Below are 20015 nucleotides of genomic sequence, written 5' to 3' on the forward strand. Positions count from 1 at the left end.
TTGGGAAGTACAAGTTGGCAACATATAGAGACAGTCCCTACCCAACAGTGGGCTCACAGTCTAAAAGGGGGAGACAGAGAACAAAACCAAACATACTAACAAAATAAAATAAATAGAATAGATATGTACAGGTAAAATAAATAAATAAATAGAGTAATAAATATGTACAAACATATATACATATATACAGGTGCTGTGGGGAAGGGAAGGAGGTAAGATGGGGGGGATGGAGAGGGGGACGAGGGGGAGAGGAAGGAAGGGGCTCAGTCTGGGAAGGCCTCCTGGAGGAGGTGAGCTCTCAGTAGGGCCTTGAAGGGAGGAAGAGAGCTAGCTTGGCGGATGGGCAGAGGGAGGGCATTCCAGGCCCGGGGGATGACGTGGGCCGGGGGTCGATGGCGGGACAGGCGAGAACGAGGCACGGTGAGGAGATTACCGGCAGAGGAGTGGAGGGTGCAGGCTGGGCTGGAGAAGGAGAGAAGGGAGGTGAGGTAAGAGGGGGCGAGGTGATGGAGAGCCTTGAAGCCCAGGGTGAGGAGTTTCTGCCTGATGCGCAGATTGATTGGTAGCCACTGGAGATTTTTGAGGAGGGGAGTAACATGCCCAGAGCGTTTCTGGACAAAGACAATCCGGGCAGCAGCATGAAGTATGGATTGAAGTGGGGAGAGACACGAGGATGGGAGATCAGAGAGAAGGCTGATGCAGTAGTCCAGACGGGATAGGATGAGAGCTTGAATGAGCAGGGTAGCGGTATGGATGGAGAGGAAAGGGTGGATCTTGGCAATGTTGCGGAGCTGAGACCTGCAGGTTTTGGTGACGGCTTGGATGTGAGGGGTGAATGAGAGAGCAGATTCGAGGATGACACCAAGGTTGCGGGCTTGTGAGACGGGAAGGATGGTAGTGCTGTCAACAGAGATGGGAAAGTCAGGGAGAGGGCAGTGTTTGGGAGGGAAGACAAGGAGTTCAGTCTTGGACATGTTGAGTTTTAGGTGGCGGGCAGACATCCAGATGGAGATGTCCTGAAGGCAGGAGGAGATGCGAGTCTGGAGGGAGGGGGAGAGAGCAGGGGCAGAGATGTAGATCTGGGTGTCATCAGCGTAGAGATGATAGTTGAAGCCGTGGGAGCGAATGAGGTCACCAAGGGAGTGAGTGTAGATTGAGAACAGAAGGGGACCAAGAACTGAACCTTGAGGAACCCCCACAGTAAGGGGATGGGAGGGGGAGGAGGAGCCTGCAAAAGAGACTGAGAATGAACGACCGGAGAGATAAGAGGAGAACCAGCAGAGGACGGAGTCTGTGAAGCCAAGGTTGGATAGCGTGTTGAGGAGAAGGGGGTGGTCCACAGTGTCGAAGGCAGCTGAGAGGTCGAGGAGGATTAGGATAGAGTAGGAGCCGTTGGATTTGGCAAGCAGGAGGTCATTGGTGACCTTTGAGAGGGCAGTTTCCATGGAATGTAGGGGATGGAAGCCAGACTGGAGGGGGTCGAGGAGAGAGTTGGTGTTGAGGAATTCGAGGCAGCGCGTGTAGACGACTCATTCAAGGAGTTTGGAAAGGAATGGTAGGAGGGAGATGGGGCGATAACTAGAAGGTGAGGTGGGGTCAAGAGAGGGTTTTTTTTAGGATGGGAGAGGCATGGGCATGTTTGAAGGCAGAGGGGAAGGAACCAGTGGAGAGTGAGCGGTTGAAGATGGAAGTTAAGGAGGGGAGAAGGGACGGAGCGAGAGATTTCATGAGATGAGAGGGAATGGGGTCAGAAGAACAGGTGGCCAGAGTAGCACTTGAGAGGAGGGAGGAGAGCTCCTCTAAGGATACTGCTGGGAAGGATGGGAGAGTAGCAGAGAGTGTTGAGAGCCGGGGGGTTGAAGAAGGTGGGGGAGTGACTTTGGGGAGGTCGGACCTGATGGATTTAATTTTATTAATGAAGTAGGAGGCTAGATCGTTGAGGGTGAGGGAAGGAGGAGGGGGAGGAACCGGGGGCCTGAGAAGGGAGTTGAAAGTACGGAAGAGCTGACGGGGATGATGGGCATGGGAGTCAATAAGGGAGGAGAAATAGTTTTGTCTGGCAGAGGAGAGGGCTGAGTTAAGGCAGGAAAGGATAAACTTGAAGTGAACGAGGTTGGCATGGTGTTTAGACTTTCGCCAGCAGCGTTCGGCAGCTCGAGCATAAGAGCGAAGGAGGTGGACAGTGGCAGTGATCCAGGGCTGTGAGTGGAGGAATTGCCCTCAGACATATCCAAATATATCACTGATGCAGAGTCCCAAACAACAAGTCTGGATATTCAGTATTTGTCAAGGTCTGGGAGGTTGGCTGATAAGATTAGGTCATGAGTGGCAATGCATTCCCTGGGAGGCCTCCTGGTTCAATGGCATGTGAATGGGTGTCACATGACCCGAGTTCTAATCCCAGCTCAGCCACTGGCCGGCTGTGTGACCTGGCATTAGTGTCTTACCCTTCCTGAGATCTTACTTCCTCTTACACTCAGAGTCCCTGTGGGACAGGAAACATGTCCGTTTGGATTGTAATTTCATCTTTGTGCTGTAAGCTCATTGTGGGCACAGATTGCATCTACCAACTCCATTGTATTGTACTCTTCAAAGCGCTTAGTCCAGTGTAATGCACACAGTAAACACTCAACAAATACCATCAATAGATTGAATTACTTATCATCATGTGGCACAGACTTTGACACAGAAATTGTTAACACCGAATAATAAAACTAATAATAATAACAGTGTTTGAAGAGAGATAGAGACATTCACTGATGGAACTCCATTCATTCAGTTGTATTTATTGAGTGCTTACTGTGTGCAAGGCACTGGACTAAGCACTTGGGGAGTACAAGTCGGCAACAGATAGAGACGGTCCCTATCCAACAACGGGCTCACGGTCTAGAAGGGGGACACAGACAACAAAACAAAACATGTAGACAGGTTTCAAAACTGTCAGAATAAATAGAATTATAGCTATATGCACATCATTAAAAATAGAGTAGTAAATATGTACAAGTAAAGTGAATAGAGTAATAAATCTATGCAAATATATACAAGTGCTGTGGGGAGGGGAAGGAGGTAGAGCAAAGGCGGGGGGATGGGGAGGAGGAGAGGAAAAAGGGGGCACGGTCTGGAAAGGCCTCCTGGAGGAGGTGAGCTCTCAGTAGGGCTTTGAAGGGAGGAAGAGAGCTAGTTTGGAGGATGTGTGGAGGGAGGGCATTCCAGGCCAGGGGAAGGACGTTTGTCGGGGGTCGACGGAGGGACAGGTGAGAACGAGGCACAGTGAGGAGGGTAGCGGCAGCAGAGGAGCGGAGGGTACAGGCTGGGCTGTAGAAGGTGAGAAGGGAGGTGAGGTGGTAGGGGGCGAGGTGATGGAGAGCCTTGAAGCCGAGAGTGAGGAGTTTTTGCGTGATTCATAGGTTGACGGGCAACCACTGGAGATTTTTGAGGAGGGGAGTGACATGCCCAGAGCGTTTCTGTACAGAGAAAATCCAGGCAGCAGAGTGAAGTGTAGACTGAACCGGGGAGAAACAGGAGGATGGGAGATCAGAGAGAAGGCTGGTGCAGTAATCCAGTTGGGATAGGATGAGAGATTGAACCAGCAAGGTAGCGGTTTGGAACTCTAGTTTCCAGAACCTAGGTTAGTAAATCATCACAACAGGAGGAGCCATTTCCATCTTATTCTTCCTCAAGCCAGGAATTTCTCCTTCCCATCACCCCATTCGCAAAACCTCAGTCCCCTGCCCCACCCCACTCAGCCTGGGGGAGGATCAAAGGATGGATTCAGAGGAACCTCTTGCTCTCTGGGGCTTTGAAATCAGAAGGTGTCAGAAAATGAAACCTATCCATTGACTGACTGAATGAGAAGCTGATTGTCGAAGGTGGTATATGAGATGAAGCTGAAACCACCCACAGTTGATGTAGATTGTCAGTAACATTAGAAATCGGTGGGATGTTGAGATGCAGATGCTGTTGTTTCCATGAGAACCCTGGGGTGCAGCACCATTGCTGCAGCTTTAGGGACTGGGCCTTTATCTCTGCAGGACCTCAGGGACCTCACAGGCAGAGGATTTTGGCATGGGCCGGGACACGAGGTCCCACCTGAGTTGATACTCCAGGGGTTCCCCACGGAGCAGTGGCTGCTTTATCTTTGGAGTTAGGGGACTCTCTGAAGAACATCTTCCTGCCCACAGGAGATAAGAGAGGGGCTGAGGGTCCTATGCTGTTCCTTCCTTCATAGCCAGCTGCACCCAAGAACTGGAGTAGAGAGAGGACCATCCCAAGCTAGCAGAGGTCAGTGCCGTACAGCCTTACGCTGCCCCAGTGAGTCTGACCCGGGGGGGTGTTGGAGTGGGAGGGAGAGACCGTGATGGGGATGCAACAGATGGAGCCATTCAGGGGAAGTGCTCACACATGGGGCCAGTGTCCGACTTTGGATCAGGGCTACATCCTCAGAGGGGCGGGTGGTCTTTCAGGAGGGTACGTATTTAACAGTGCAGTGGCTGCAACCATCACTAATCTCCCCTACCTCATCCACCTCCATCCAGCTAGCATGCTTGGATGGTAGAAGTAAGGGGATCTGGGTTCTAATCCTGACTCTGCCATTCATTCATTCATTCAATCGTATTGATTGAGCACTTACTGTGTGCAGAGCACTGTACTAAGTGCTTGGAAAATACAATTTGGCAACAGATAGGGACAATCCCTACCCAACAACCGGCTTGGGGACCTAGGTTCTAATCCTGGCTCTGCCCCTTGTCTGCTGTGTGACGTCAGGCAAGTCACTTTGCTTATCTGTGCCTTAGACACCGCATTTGTAAAATGGGAATTAAGAGTGAGTCTAACATGGTAGAAAGGCTTGAAGATAATTGTGAGGTATTTTTGTTTCATGTGAAAAGATACATGGTGCCAGTGAAGGGTTTGGAGGAGAGGTGTTTGAACTCTTCTTTGTCTTTTCTTATGCTATCGTGTCCTCTCTGACCCATAGAGAATGAATGGACATATCTCTCCAGGAATGCCCCATTCCCCAACTGCAAATGTTCTGGTAGTTCTTCCATAGAGAGGCAGTGTGGCTCAGTGGAAAGAGCATGGGCTTTGAAGTCAGAGGTCATGGGTTTGAATCCCGACTCCGCCACATGTCTGCTGTGTGACCTGGGGCAAGTCACTTAACTTCTCTGAGCCTCAGTTACCTCATCTGTAAAATGGGGTTAAAGCTGTGAGCCCCACGTGGAACAACTTGATCACCTTGTATCCCCCTCAGCGCTTAGAACAGCGCTCTGCACATAGTAAGTGCTTAACAAATGCCATCATTACTATAGAGTTTTCTTGGTAAAAATACAGAAGTGGTTTACCATTGCCTTCTTCCCTGCAGTAAACTTGAGTCTCCTCCTCGACTCTCTCCCATGACACTGCTGCCCAGCACAGGGGAGTTTTGAATTGCAGCAGATTGCCTTCCACCCGCTAGCCACTGCCCAAGCTGGGAATGGAATGGGTATGCCTCTACTTAACTGTCCGTCTGGTAGCCGAGACTGGTAGAGTACTGGAAACTCTCCAGGTACGATTCTGAGTTGGGGGAGTGATGCTTTAGCAAGTAGTTAAATTAATAAATGAGTGGCTAAATATGTGTGGGTTTGTGTGACTGTGTGTATTTACGTGTACGTAACCACAGTCAGTTTAAGCGAGTGTGTGTGTGTGTGTGTGTGTGTGTGTGTGTGTGTGTGTGTGTGTGTGTGTGTCTGAGTGGCTGACTGGGGCCCTGCAGCACAGTGTCAGCATTATGCTGTGGTCACATCAGACAGAAGTGGGTCCTGGATGTCAGAAAATGTTTCTGGTGGAAAGTGAGAGGGAGGGAATGAGAGAGTGTGATTGGTTCTAGACCACCAGCACTATCATCAACTCCTCCATGCAGAAATGGCAGGTGAACACAATGGAGGTAAGAGATTCAGTCCCTTCCCTACTGGACTTACCAGTCTGCTGGGCAAGACTGATCCAAACTAATTTACAGCTAGGGGGAAATAAGCATGAAAATGTGAATGCACAGCTTAATAAATTCTTCCATAGTAATGTGAATCTCTATGTAGGTAAGACCTATGAGCAGTGGTGAATGAGTAAATGCAGAGGTGGCATCTGGGCTGATTTGGCATGGGGAGAAGAAACATCAATCTGGGCAAATTTGGAGGGAGAGGGAGATTTGGGCAGAAGGAAAGATCTAAGCCATGTGTTGGAGAAGGGAATGTCCTTGGAGAGGCCCAGGGAGCAGATCTGTTTCCAAGGGCTGGAGGGGAGTTGGTGAAGAGGGAAGGGAAACACGGAGGACAACACTGGTCAAAAGCCTTGAAGCTAGTGACAAGGAGTTGATTGGATTCAACCAGACTTCAGTCTGTTTCATTTTCCTCTGAGAACCACAGTCAGATTGGTTGCGTCGGTGGCTGTGTGTGTATCCAAGGTGGGGCAGGGGAGGCAGTGAACAAACCTTGGCCGGCAGAGGTCTGGCGGGGAGGAGGAGAAGGGAATCTTCTCCCATCATCTTCCAGGGAAAAAATGTGTCTGGGCCCAGGGAGAGGCAAGGAGTAGTGGTAGTAGTAAGGGGAACTGAGTTCTAATCCTGACCCTGCTATTAATTAATTAATTCATTCACTCGTATTAACTGAGCACTTACTATGTGCAGAGAACTGTACTGAATGCTTGGAAAGTACAATTCGGCAACAGATAGAGACAATCCCTACCTAACAACAAACTTGGAAAACTGGGTTCTAATCATGGCTCTGCCTCTTGACTGCTGGGTGACCTGGCCAAGGCATTTTGCTTCTCTGTGCCTCAAATACTGCATCTGTAAAATAGGAATTAAGACTGAGCCCTAAGTGCTCAGTAAATACCATTGTTTGATTAATTGATGGGTACATACCCCTGCCCCCCTCAGAATCACACCTGGAAAGTTTCCAGTACTCTTCCAGGCTCAGCCAAGGGAGGAAGAGTCAAGCAGAGGGATGCCCATTCCATTCCTACCTTGGGCAGTGGCTAGCAGGTGGAAGACAATCTGCTGCATGTCAAAACGCACCTGTTCTGGGCAGCAGTGGCAGGGGAGAGAGTCGAGGGTGGAGACTCACGTTTACTGGGTGGAAGAAGGCAATGGTAAACCATTTCTCTGTTATTACCAAGAAAACTCTATGGATCCAGTACCAGAACGCTTGCAGATGGAGGTTGGGCATTCTGGGAGAGATGCATCCATGGAGTTGCTATGGGTCGGAGGCCAATCCACAGCATAGGTCAACACATGCCAGAGCACTGCACATATTAATCCTATTGAACATACAGGTGACAAATAAATGCAATAGATTGATTTAATAATAATGATGATGGTATTTGTTAAGCGCTCACTATGTGGGAAGCACTGTTCTAAGCGCTAGCAAACTCCAAAAGTAATTAGTGTTGATTACTTCATCGATGCTATCAATCCATCTTATTTATTAAGCATTTATGGTATATGGAGTCTACCCACTAGACTGTTACCTCCTGGTGGGGAGGAAAATATCTGCCAACTCCGTTGGACTGAACTCTCCCAAGCACTTACTACAGTGCTATTCAGTAAATACCACTGAGCTATTGATTGATGTGTTCATACCCTGCCGGTCTCACCTCCGCAACATTGCCAAGATCCACCCTCTCCTCTCCATCCAAACTGCTACCCTGCTCATTCAAGCTCTCATCCTATCCTGTCTGGATTGCTATATCAGCCTCCTCTCCGATCTCCCATCCTCCTGTCTCTCCCCACTTCAATCCATACTTCACACTGCTGCCTGGATTGTCTTTATCCAGAAATGCTCTGGGCATGTTACTCCCCTCCTCAAAAATCTCCAGTGGCTACCAGTCAACCTACGCATCAGGCAAAAACTCCTCACCCTCGGCTTCAAGGCTCTCCATCACCTCGCCCCCTCCTACCTAACCTCCCTTCTCTCCTTCTACAGCCCATCGTCATCATCATCACCATCATCAATCGTATTAATTGAGCGCTTACTATGTGCAGAGCACTGTACTAAGCGCTTGGGAAGTACAAATTGGCAACGTATAGAGACAGTCCCTACCCAACAGTGGGCTCACAGTCTAAAAGGGGGAGACAGAGAACAAAACCAAACATACTAACAAAATAAAATAAATAGAATAGATATGTACAAGTAGAATAAATAAATAAATAAATAGAGTAATAAATATGTACAAACATATATGCATATATACAGGTGCTGTGGGGAAGGGAAGGAGGTAAGATGGGGGGATGGAGAGGGGGACGAGGGGGAGAGGAAGGAAGGGGCTCAGTCTGGGAAGGCCACCTGGAGGAGGTGAGCTCTCAGCAGGGCCTTGAAGGGAGGAAGAGAGCTAGCTTGGCGGATGGGCAGAGGGAGGGCATTCCAGGCCCGGGGGATGAGCCCAGCCTGCACCCTCTGCTCCTCTGCCGCTAATCTCCTCACCGTGCCTCGTTCTAACCTGTCCCGCTGTCTACCCCTGGCCCACGTCATCCCCCTGGCCTGGAATGCCCTCCCTCTGCACATCTGCCAAGCTAGCTCTCTTTCTCCCTTCAAGGACTTACTGAGAGCTCACCTCCTCCAGGAGGTCTTCCCAGACTGAGCCCCCTCCTTCCTCTCCCCCACCTCCCCCTCCCCTTCCCTCCGCATTGCCTCCTTCCCCTCCCCACAGCACCTGTATATACGTATATATGTTTGTACATATTTATTACTCTATTTATTTATTTATTTTATTTGTACACGTTTATTCTATTTGTTTTATTTGGTTAATATATTTTGTTTGGTTCTTTGTCTTCCCCTTCTAGACTGTGAGCACACTGTTGGGTAGGGACCGTCTCTATATGTTGCCAACTTGTACTTCCCAAGTGCTTAGTACAGTGATCTGCACGCAGTAAGTGCTCAATAAATATGATTGAATGAATGAATGAATGAATACCCCTACATTTATCAATACTATTGAACTCTATAGGTGATCAATGAATATAAGTGCCTTATTTATTAAAATGGGAATCAATCATATTTATTGACCACTTACCGTGTGTAGAGCACTGTACTAAGTGCTTGGGAGGGTACAATATGATATCAATTGTAAAAGTGTTACCTGCCCAGATGGAACTTACAGCCTGGAGCGAATGCCAATATTTCTAAATTGAAGTTCCCCTCTTCCTTTCCAGGGAGCCAGCATCATCTCCCAGAAATGACCAACATCTCCACCGTGACTGAGTTCCTCCTCCTGGGGTTCTCTGACATCCTGGAGCTGCAGCTGCTCCATGCCATGCTGTTCCTCCTTGTCTACCTAGTAGCCCTTCTGGGGAATCTTCTCATTGTTGCTGTCACCACTCTCGACCAGCGTCTCCACACCCCCATGTACTTCTTTCTCAAGAACTTGTCCTTCATAGACCTCTGCTATATTTCTACCACGGTACCCAAATCCATTGTCATCTCCTTAACCGGTGACAGCTCCATCTCCTTCCTGGGTTGTGTCTCACAGCTCTTCCTAGTGGTCTTGTTTGCTGCTTCAGAGTTTTTTGTCCTCACTGCAATGTCTTATGACCGCTATGCTGCCATCTGCTCCCCTCTGCTTTATGAGCTCATCATGAACAAAACAGCCTGCATGCGCATGGCAGCAGCGTCATGGCTCAGTGGGGGTCTGGTTGGAGTCTTGCTTTCAGCTTCCACCTTCTCATTGACTTTTTGTGGGTCCAATATTGTTGAGCAGTTCTTCTGTGATGTCCCCCCTCTGCTGAAGATCTCCTGCTCTGAGGTCCACATTGCCATTGACGTGAGTGTAGCTGCTGGGTTAGTCTTAGATGCCATCTGATTCACCTACATCACCCTCTCCTACGTCTTCATCTTCTCAGCCGTGCTGAGGATGCCGTCCTCCGAGGGCCAAGCCAAAGCCTTCTCCACCTGCCTGCCCCATCTCACTGCCATCGTCATTTTTCTCTTTACCGGAGCCTTCGCCTATCTCAAACCACCTTCAGACTCGCCCTCGGCTCTGGATCTGCTGGTTTCCGTGTTCTACACTGTGGTACCCCCCACTGTGAACCCCCTTATCTACAGCCTGAGGAACAGGGACCTGAAGGCTGCCCTGAGCAGGATCCTAAGGGGGACATTCCCCCAGCATCCATTCTGGGACAAAATGTCTGTGTCCATGTAGCAATAGTCCCCTACCCTCAATAAAATGAGGAATTGCCATTAAGCATATCCATATATATTCCACTGAACAAGAGGCCCAAAGAACAATTTGTCAAGGTCTGGGAAGTTGGCTGATAAGAGTAGGTCATGAGTGGCAGTGCATTCCCTAGGAAGCCTCATGGCTCAATGGCATGTGAATGGGTGTCACATGACCTGAGTTCTAATCCCAACTCGGCCACTGGCCTGCTGTGTGACCTGGAGTTTGTGTCTTACCATTCCAGGGCTTTCACTTCCTCTTACACTCTGAGCCCCTGTGGGACAGGAAACATGTCTGTTTGGAATATAATTTCATCGTTGGACTGTAAGCTCATTGTGGGCACGGATTGTATCTACCAACTCCAATGTATTGTACTTTTCAAAGCGCTTAGTACAATGTAATGCACAAAGTAAGCACTCAACAAATACTATCGATAGATTGAAGTATTTATCATTACGTGGCACAGACCTTGACACAGAAATTGCTAACACCGAATAATAAAAATGATAATAATAATGGTGTTTGAAAAGAGACAGACACATTCACTGATGGAACTCTATTCATTCTTTCATTCATTCATTCAATCGTATTTATTGAGCGCTTACTGTGTGCAGAGCACTGGACTAAGTGCTTGGGGAGTACAATTTGGCAACATATAGAGGTGGTCCCTACCCAACAACGGGCTCGCAGTCTAGAAGGGGGAGACAGACAACAAAATAAAACATGTAGACAGGTGTCAAAACTATCAGAATAAATAGAATAATAGCTATATGCACATCATTAACAAAATAGAGTAGTAAATATGTACAAGTAAAAGAAATAGAGTTATAAATCTGTATAAATATGCACAAGTGCTGTGGGGAGGGGAAGGAGGTAGGACAGAGGGGAGGGATGGGGAGGAGGAGAGGAAAAAGGAGGCTCAATCTGGAAAAGCCTCCTGGAGGAGGTGAGCTCTCAGTAGAGCTTTGAAGGGAGGAAAAGAGCTAGTTTGGTTGATATGTGGATGGAGGGCATTTCACACCGGGGGAGGACATGGGCCGGGTGTCAACGGTGGGACAAGAAAGAACGAAGCACAGTGAGGAGGTTAGAGGCAGAGGAGTGGAGGGTACAGGCTGGGCTGGAAAACGAGAGAAGGGAGGTGAGGTAGGAGGTGGCAAGGTGATGGAGAGCCTTGAAGCCGAGAAGAGGAGTTTTTGCATGATTTGTAGGTTGACAGGCAACCACTGGAGATTTTTGAGGTGGGGGGTAACGTGCCCAGAGCATCCCCGGATCTCCCAGAATGTGCCCAGGGAGAGACAGGAGGATGGGAGATCAGAGAGGAGGCTGGTTCAGTAATCCAGTCAGGACAGGATGAGAGATTGAACCAGCAAGGTAGAGTTTTGGAACTCTAGTTTCCAGAACCCAGGTTAGTAAATCATCACAACAGGAGGAGCCATTTCCCTCCTATTCATCCTCAACCCAGGAATTTCTCCTTCCCATCATCCCATCCTGAAAACCTCAGTCCCCTGCCCCACCCCACTCAGCCTGGGGCAGGATCATAGGATGGATTCAGAGGAATCTCTTGCTCTCTCGAGCTTTGAAATCAGAAGGTGTCAGAAAATGAAATCTATCAACTGACTGACTAAATGAGAAGCTGACTGTCTAAGGTGGTATATGAGATGAAGCTGAAACCACCCACAGTTGATGTAGATTGTCAGTAACATTAGAAATGGTTGGGATGTTGGGATACAGACGATGTTATTTCCATGGGAACCCTGGGGTGCGGCAGCATTGCTGCAGCTTTAGAGCCTGGTCCTTTATCCCTAAAGGACCTCAGGGACCTCCCAGGCAGAGGATTTTGGCATTGGCCAGGACACGAGGTCCCACCTGAGTTGAACCTCCAGGGGTTCCTCACGGAGCAGTGGCTGTTTTATCTATGGGGATGGGGGAATCTCTGAAGAACATCTCCCTCTCCACAGGAGATGAGAGGGGCTGAGGGTGCCACGCTGTCCCTTCTTTCATAGCCAGCTGCACCCAAGAACTGGAGTGGAGGGAGGAGCATCCCAACCCGGCGGAGGTCAGAGCCCTACAGCCTTACGCTGCCCCAGTGAGTGTGACATCAACTCCTCCATGCAGGAACCTTGTGTGAACACGATGGAGGTAAGAGATTCAGTCCCTTCCCTCCTGGACTTACCAGTCTGCTGGGCTAGACTGATGCAAAAGAATTTACAGCTAGGGGGAAATAAGAATGGAATGCTGGATGCACAGCTTAATAAGTGCTTAGTAATGTGAATCTATGGGTAGGGAAGTGCAATGAGCAGTTGTGAATGTGTAAATGCAGAGGAGGTATCTGGCCTGAATCGGCATGGGGAAAATAAACATTAATCTGGTCAAGTCTGAGGGGAGAGGGAGATTCGGGAAGAAAGAAGGACCTAAGCCATGTGTTGGAAAAGGGAAGGTCCTTTTTCATTCATTCATTCATTCATTCATTCATTCATTCATTCAATCGTGGTTATTGAGCGCTTACTGTGTGCAGAGCACTGCACAAAGTGCTTGGACAACAAAACAAAACAGGTAGACAGGTGACAATACCATCAGAATAAATAGAATTATAGGTAAATACACATCATTAATAAAATAGAGTAATAAATATGTACAAAAATATACAAGAGCTGTGGGGAGGGGAAAGGGATTGAGCTGCAGGCTGATGGGGAGATGGGGAGGGGAGGAGGAGGAGAGGAAAAGGGAGAAGATCTATTTCCAGGGGCTGGAGGGTAGTCAGTGAAGAGGGAAGGGAAACACGGAGGAGAACACCGGTCAAAAGCCTTGGGAAGGGAAGGAGGTAAGATGGGGGGGATGGAGAGGGGGACGAGCGGGAGAGGAAGGAAGGGGCTCAGTCTGGGAAGGCCTCCTGGAGGAGGTGAGCTCTCAGCAGGGCCTTGAAGGGAGGAAGAGAGCTAGCTTGGCGGAGGGGCAGAGGGAGGGCATTCCAGGCCCGGGGGATGACGTGGGCCGGGGGTCAATGGCGGGACAGGCGAGAACCAGGTACAGTGAGGAGATTAGCGGTGGAGGAGCGGAGGTTGCGGGCTGGGCAGTAGAAGGAGAGAAGGGAGGTGAGGTAGGAGGGGGCGAGGTGATGGAGAGCCTTGAAGCCCAGGGTGAGGAGTTTCTGCCTGATGCGCAGATTGATTGGTAGCCACTGGAGATTTTTGAGGAGGGGAGTAATATGCCCAGAGCGTTTCTGGACAAAGATAATCCGGGCAGCAGCATGAAGTATGGATTGAAGTGGAGAGAGACATGAGGATGGGAGATCAGAGAGAAGGCTGGTGCAGTAGCCTAGACGGGATAGGATGAGAGCTTGAATGAGCAGGGTAGCGGTTTGGATGGAGAGGAAAGGGCGGATCTTGGCAATGTTGCGGAGCTGAGACCGGCAGGTTTTGGTGACGGCTTGGATGTGAGGGGTGAATGAGAGAGCAGATTCGAGGATGACACCAAGGTTGCGGGCTTGTGAGACGGGAAGGATGGTAGTGCCGTCAACAGAGATGGGAAAGTCAGGGAGAGGGCAAGGTTTGGGAGGGAAGACAAGGAGCTCAGTCTTCGACATGTTGAGCTTTAGGTGGCGGGCGGACATCCAGATGGAGATGTCCTGAAGGCAGGAAGAGATGCGAGCCTGGAGGGAGGGGGGAGAGAGCAGGGGCAGAGATGTAGATCTGGGTGTCATCAGCGTAGAGATGATAGTTGAAGCCGTGGGAGCGAATGAGGTCACCAAGGGAGTGAGTGTAGATTTAGAACAGAAGGGGACCAAGAACTGAACCTTGAGGAACCCCTTGAAGATAGTGGCAACGAGTTGATTGGAGTCAACCAGGCTTCAGTCTGTTTCATTTTCTTCTGAGAACCACAATCAGATTGGTTGTTTTGGCCGCTCTGTGTGTATCCAAGGTGGGGCAGGGGAGGCAGTGAGCAAACCTTGGCTGGCGGAGGGCTGGAGGGAAGGAGGAGAAGGGAATCTTCTCCCAACACTTCCCGGGGAAAAAGGGTGTCTGGGCCCAGGGAGAGGCAAGCAGTGGTAGTAGTGAGGGAACCTGGGTTCTTATCCTGACTCTGCCATTCATTCCTTCATTCATTCATTTACTCAATTGTATTGATTGAGTGCTGACTGTGTACAGAGCACTGTACTAAGCGCTTGGAAAGTAAAATTTGAAAACAGATAGGGACAATCCCTACCCAACAACCGGCTCAGGGACCTAGGTTCTAATCCTGGCTCTGCCCCTTGTCTGCTGTGTGATGTCGGACAATAACTGTAATAATAATGATGGCATTTATTAAGCGCTTACTACGTGCAAAGCACTGTTCTAAGCGCTGGAGAGGTTACAAGGAGATCAGGTTGTCCCATGGGGGGATCACAGTCTTAATCCCCATTTTACAGATGAGGGAACTGAGGCCCAGAGAACGTAAGTGACTGGCCCAAAGTTACACAGCTGACAATTGGTAGAGCCGGGATTTGAACACATGACCCCTGACTCCAAAGCCCAGGCTTTTTCCACTGAGCCATGCTGCTGGACACGTCACCTTGCTTCCCTGTGCCTCACATACCGCATCTCTAAAATGGGAATTAAGAGTGAGTCTCACGTGGTAGAAAGCCTTGAAGAAAATTTTGAGGTATTTTTTCATGTGAAAAGATACATGGTGCCAGTGAAGGGTTTGGAGGAGAGATGTTCGAATGCTTCTTTGTCTTTTCTTATGCTATCATGTCATCTCTGACCCATAGCGAATGAATAGACATACCTCTCCAGGAATGCCCCATTCTACAACTGCAAATGTTCTGGTAGTTCATCCACAGAGTTTTCTTGGAAAAATACAGAAGTGGTTTACCATTATCTTCTTCCCTGCAGTAAACCTGAGTCTCCTCCTCGACTCTCTTCCATGACACTGCCCCCCAGCACAGGGGAGTTTTGAATGCAGAGCACTGTACTAAGAGCTTGGGAAGTACAAGTCGGCAACATACAGAGACGGTCCCTATCCAACAACGGGCTCACAGTCTTGAAGGGGGAGACAGACAGCAAAGCAAAACATGTACACAGGTGTCAAAATCACCAGAATAAATAGAATTAATGCTGTATGCACGTCATTAACAAAATGAATAGAATGGTAAATATGTACACATTAAATAGAGTAATAAATCTGTACTATATATATATATATATATATATATATATATATATAGAAGTGCTGTGAGGATGGGAAGGAGGTAGGGTGGTGGGGGGGATGGGGAGGAGGAGAGGAAAAAGGGGGCTCAATCTGGGAAGGCCTCCTGGAGGAGGTGAACTCTCAGTAGGGCTTTGAAGGGAGGAAGAAGGCTAGCTTGGTGGATGTGTGGAGGGAGGGCATTCCAGGCCAGAGGAAGGACGTGGGCCAGGGGTCGACGGTGGTAGAGGCTAGAATGAGGTACAGTTAGGAGGTTAGCGGCAGAGGAGTAGAGGGTGCAGACTGGGCTGTAGAAGGAAAGTAGGGAGGTGAGGTAGAAGGGGGCAAGGTGATGGAGATCCTTGAAGCCAAGAGTGAGAAGTTTTTGCTTGATTCGTAGGCTGACAGGCCGCCACACTGCAGATTTTTGAGGAGGGGAGTAACATGCCCAGAGCGTTTCTGCACAAATATGATCCGAGCAGCAGAATGAAGTATATAGACTGAAGTGGGGAGAGACAGAAGGATGGGAAATCAGAGAGGAGGGTGATGTGGTAATCCAGTTGGGATAGATTGAGAGACTGAACCAGTAAGGCAGCATTTTGGATGGAGAGGAAAGGGCAGATCTTGGCGATGTTGTGGAGGTGAGACCAGCAGGTTTTGGTGACGGATTGGATGTATGGGGTGAACGAGAGAGCTGAGTCGAGGATGACACCAAGGTTGCGGGCTTGTGAGATAGGAATGGTGGTAGTGCTGTCTACAGTGATGGGAAATTCAGGGAGAGGGCAGGGGTTGGGAGGGAAGATAAGGAGTTCAGTCTTGGAAATATTGAGTTTTAGATCGCGGGCAGACATCCAGATGGAGATTTCCTGAAGGCAAGAGGAAACACGAGCCTGGAGGGAGGGAGAGAGCAGGGGCAGAGATGTAGATTTGGGTGTCATCAGCGTAGAGATGATAGTTCAAGCCATGGGAGTGAATGGGTTCACTAAGGGAGTGAGTGTAGATATAGAACAGAAGGGGACCAAGAACAGACCCTTGAGGAACCCCTACAGTAAGGGGATGGGAGGGGGAGGAGGAGCCCACAGAGGAGACTGAGAATGAATGGCCGGAGAGATAAGAGGAGAACCAGGAGAGGACAGAGCCTGTGAAGCCAAGGTTGGATAACGTGTTGAGGAGAAGGGGGTGGTCCACAGTGTCGAAGGCAGCTGAGAGGTCGAGGAGGATTAGGATATACTAGGATCACTTAGTACAGTGCTCTGCACACAGTGAGTATTCAGTGAACACCATGGATTGAGCTATTGCTTGATATGTTCATATCCCTACATGTATCAATACTATTGAACTCTATAGGTGATCAATGAATATAACTGCTGTATTTATTAAAATGGGAGTCAATCATATTTATTGATCACTTACAGTGTGTAGAACGTTGTACTAAGTGCTTGGGAGGATGCGATATGATATAATTTGTAGGAGTGTTACCTGCTCAAAAGGAACTTACAGCCTGGAGGGAATGCCAATGTTTCCAAAATGAAGTTCCCCTTTTCCTTTCCAGGGAGTCAGCATCATCTCCCAGAAATGACCAACATCTCCACGGTGACTGAATTCCTCCTCCTGGGGTTCTCTGACACCCGGGAGCTGCAGCTGCTCCATGCCACACTGTTCCTCCTGGTCTATCTAGTAGCCCTTCTGGGGAATCTCCTCATTCTTGCTGTCACCACCGTCGACCAGCGTCTCCACACCCCCATGTACTTCTTTCTCAAGAACTTGTCCTTCATAGACCTCTGCTACATTTCTACCATGGTACCCAAATCCATTGTCAGCTCCTTGTCCAGTGACAGCTCCATCTCCTTTCTGGGTTGTGTCTCGCAGCTCTTCCTGGTGGTCCTGCTTGCCGCTTCAGAGTTATTTGTCCTCACTGCAATGTCTTATGACCGCTATGCCGCCATCTGCTCCCCCCTGCGCTATGTGCTCATCATGAACAAAACAACTTGTATGCGCATGGCAGCAGCATCATGGCTCAGTGGGGGTCTTCTTGGAGTCTTGTTTTCAGCTTCTATTTTCTCCCAGACCTTTTGTGGATCCAGTGCTGTCCAGCAGTTCTTCTGTGACGTCCCCCCTCTACTGAAGATCTCCTGCTCTGAAGTCCACATTGCCATTGATGTGAGTATGGCTGCAGGGTTCGTCTTGGATGCCCTCTGCTTCACTAGCGTCACCCTCTCCTACATCTTCATCTTCTCAGCCGTGCTGAGGATGCCGTTCTCTGAGGGCCGAACCAAAGCCTTCTCCACCTGCCTGCCCCATCTCACTGTCTTCATCATTTTTGTCTTTACCGCAGCATTTGCCTATCTCAAACCACCTGCAGACTCGCCCTCAGCTCTGGATCTACTGGTTTCCATTTCCTACACCATGGTACCCCCCACTGTGAACCCCCTCATTTACAGCCTGAGGAACAGGGACCTGAAGGCTGCCCTGGGCAGGATCCTAAAGGGGACATTACCCCAGCATCCGTGCTGAGACAAAATGCCTGTGTCCATGCACCAGTAATCCCCTGCCCGCCCTTAAAGGAGGAATTGCCATTGGACATATCCATATATATCCCACTGAACCAGAGTCCCAAAGAAGAGGTCTGGATATTCAGGATTTTTCAAGGTCTGGGAGGTTGGTTGATAAGATTAGGTCATGAGTGACAATGCATTCCCTAGGAGGCCTCATGGCTAAATAGCATGTCAATGGGTGTCACATGATTACCTGAGTTAATAATAATAATAATGATGGCATTTATTAAGCGCATACATTGTGCAAAGCACTGTTCCAAGCGCTGGGGAGGTTTCAAGGTGATCCGGTTGTCCCACGTGGGGTTCACAGTCTTAATCCCCATTTTACAGATGAGTACTAATCCCAGCTCGGCCACTGGCCTGCTGTGTGATCTGGCATTAGTTCTTACCATTCCAGGGCTCTCACTTCCTCTTACACTCTGAGCCCTTGTGGGACAGGAAACATGTCTGATTGGATTCACTTTTGGCCTGTAAACCCATTGTGGGCACGCATTGAATCTACCAACTCCGTTGTATTGTACTCTTCAAAGTGCTTACAACAATGTTCTGTGCACAGTAAACACACAACAAATACATTCGATCGATAGAATTATTTCGTTTCTGCTTCATCATGTGGCACAGACGTGGACACAGAAATTGTTAACACCTGATAATAAAAATGATAAGAATCATAATAATGGTGTTTGAAAGGGGACAGAGACATTCACTGTTGGAACTCTAGTTTCCAGAACCCAGGTTATTAAATCATCACAATAGGAGGAGCCATTTCCATATAATTCTTCCTCAAGCCAGGAATTTCTCCTTCCCATCATCCCATTCTCAAAACCCCAGTCCCCTGCCCCACCCCACTCAGCCTGGGGGAGAATCATAGGATGGATTCAGAGGAATGTCTTGCTCTATCTAGCTTTGCAATCAGAAGGTGTCAGAAAATGAAACTGTTCAACTGACTGATTGAATGAGAAGCTGATTGACTAAGGATGTATATGAGGTGAAGCTGAAACCACCCACAGTTGTTGTAGGTTGCCAATAATATTAGAAACACTTGGGATATTGGGATGCATATGCTGTTGTTTCCATGGAAATCCTGGGGTGCAGCATCATTGTTGCAGCTTTAAGGACTGGGCCTTTATCTCTGCAGGACCTCAGGGACCTCTCAGGCAGAGGATTTTGGCATCGGCCAGGACACGAAGTCCCACCTGAGTTGATCTTCCTGGTATTCCCCACGGTGCAGTGGCAGCTTTATCTTTGGGGAGGGGGACTCGCTGACTAACATCTCCCTGCCCAGAGGTGATCAGAGAGGGGCTGAGGGTGCCATGCTGCCCCTTCCTTCATAGCCAGCTGCACCCAAGAACTGCAGTGGAGAGAGCTCCATCCCTAGCCCGCTGAGGTCAGAGCCCCCCAGCCCTACGCTGCCCTAGTGCATGTGGCCGGGGGGTATTGGAGGGGGAGGGAGAAACCATGATGGAGATGCAAGAGATGGAGCAATTCTGGGGACGTGCTCCCACACGGAGCCAGTTTCAGACTTTGGGGCAGTGCTTCATCCCCAGAGGGGCAGGTGGGCTTTCAGGAAGGTATGTATTTGATGGTGCAGTGACCCCAACCATCACTCATCTCCCCTTCTTCATCCACCCCCATTCAGCTACCATGGAAGCCACTTGCCTGGCTGGGGCCCTGCAGCACAATATCATCACTTCAGCCAGGAGTTTGTCCTGGACGTCAGAATAAGTTTCTGGTGAGAAATGACAGAGAGGGAATGAGAGAATATGATTGTTTCTAGACCACTAGCACTATCATCAACTCCTCCATGCAGGAATGTTGGGTGAACACAATGGAGGCAAGAGATTCAATCCCTTCCCTCCTGGATTTACCAATCTGCTGGGCTAGACTAGTCCAAAATAATTTACAGCTAGGGGGAAATAAGAATGGAAAGGTGTATGCACAGCTTAATAAGTGCTTAATAATGTGAATCTATAGGTAGGGAAGAACAATGAGCAGTTGTGAATGTGTAAATGCAGAGGTGGTATCTGCCCTGATTTGGCATGGGGAGAAGAAGCATCATTATGGGCAACTTTGAAGGGAGAGGGAGATTCGGGAAGAAAGAAGGATCTAAGCCATGTG

At 49.0% G+C, this 20015-nt stretch overlaps 1 protein-coding gene and 1 pseudogene across 1 annotated transcript; both read left to right on the plus strand.

Annotated features, from left to right (window-relative positions):
- The first annotated feature begins 9201 nt into the window (after positions 1-9201).
- On the plus strand, positions 9202-14987 carry LOC119924096 (annotated as a pseudogene).
- Positions 14988-15081: 94 nt separating this feature from the next.
- LOC119924097 (olfactory receptor 14A16-like) lies at positions 15082-19622 on the plus strand. The gene is given in 5 exon segments (XM_038743151.1): positions 15082-15107; positions 16899-17826; positions 17828-17991; positions 19129-19184; positions 19537-19622. Coding segments are annotated over 5 exon segments (1260 nt in total).
- Positions 19623-20015: the final 393 nt, after the last annotated feature.

Source organism: Tachyglossus aculeatus, unplaced genomic scaffold (genome assembly GCF_015852505.1).
Source record: "Tachyglossus aculeatus isolate mTacAcu1 unplaced genomic scaffold, mTacAcu1.pri scaffold_82_arrow_ctg1, whole genome shotgun sequence".
Lineage (NCBI taxonomy): Eukaryota > Metazoa > Chordata > Mammalia > Monotremata > Tachyglossidae > Tachyglossus > Tachyglossus aculeatus.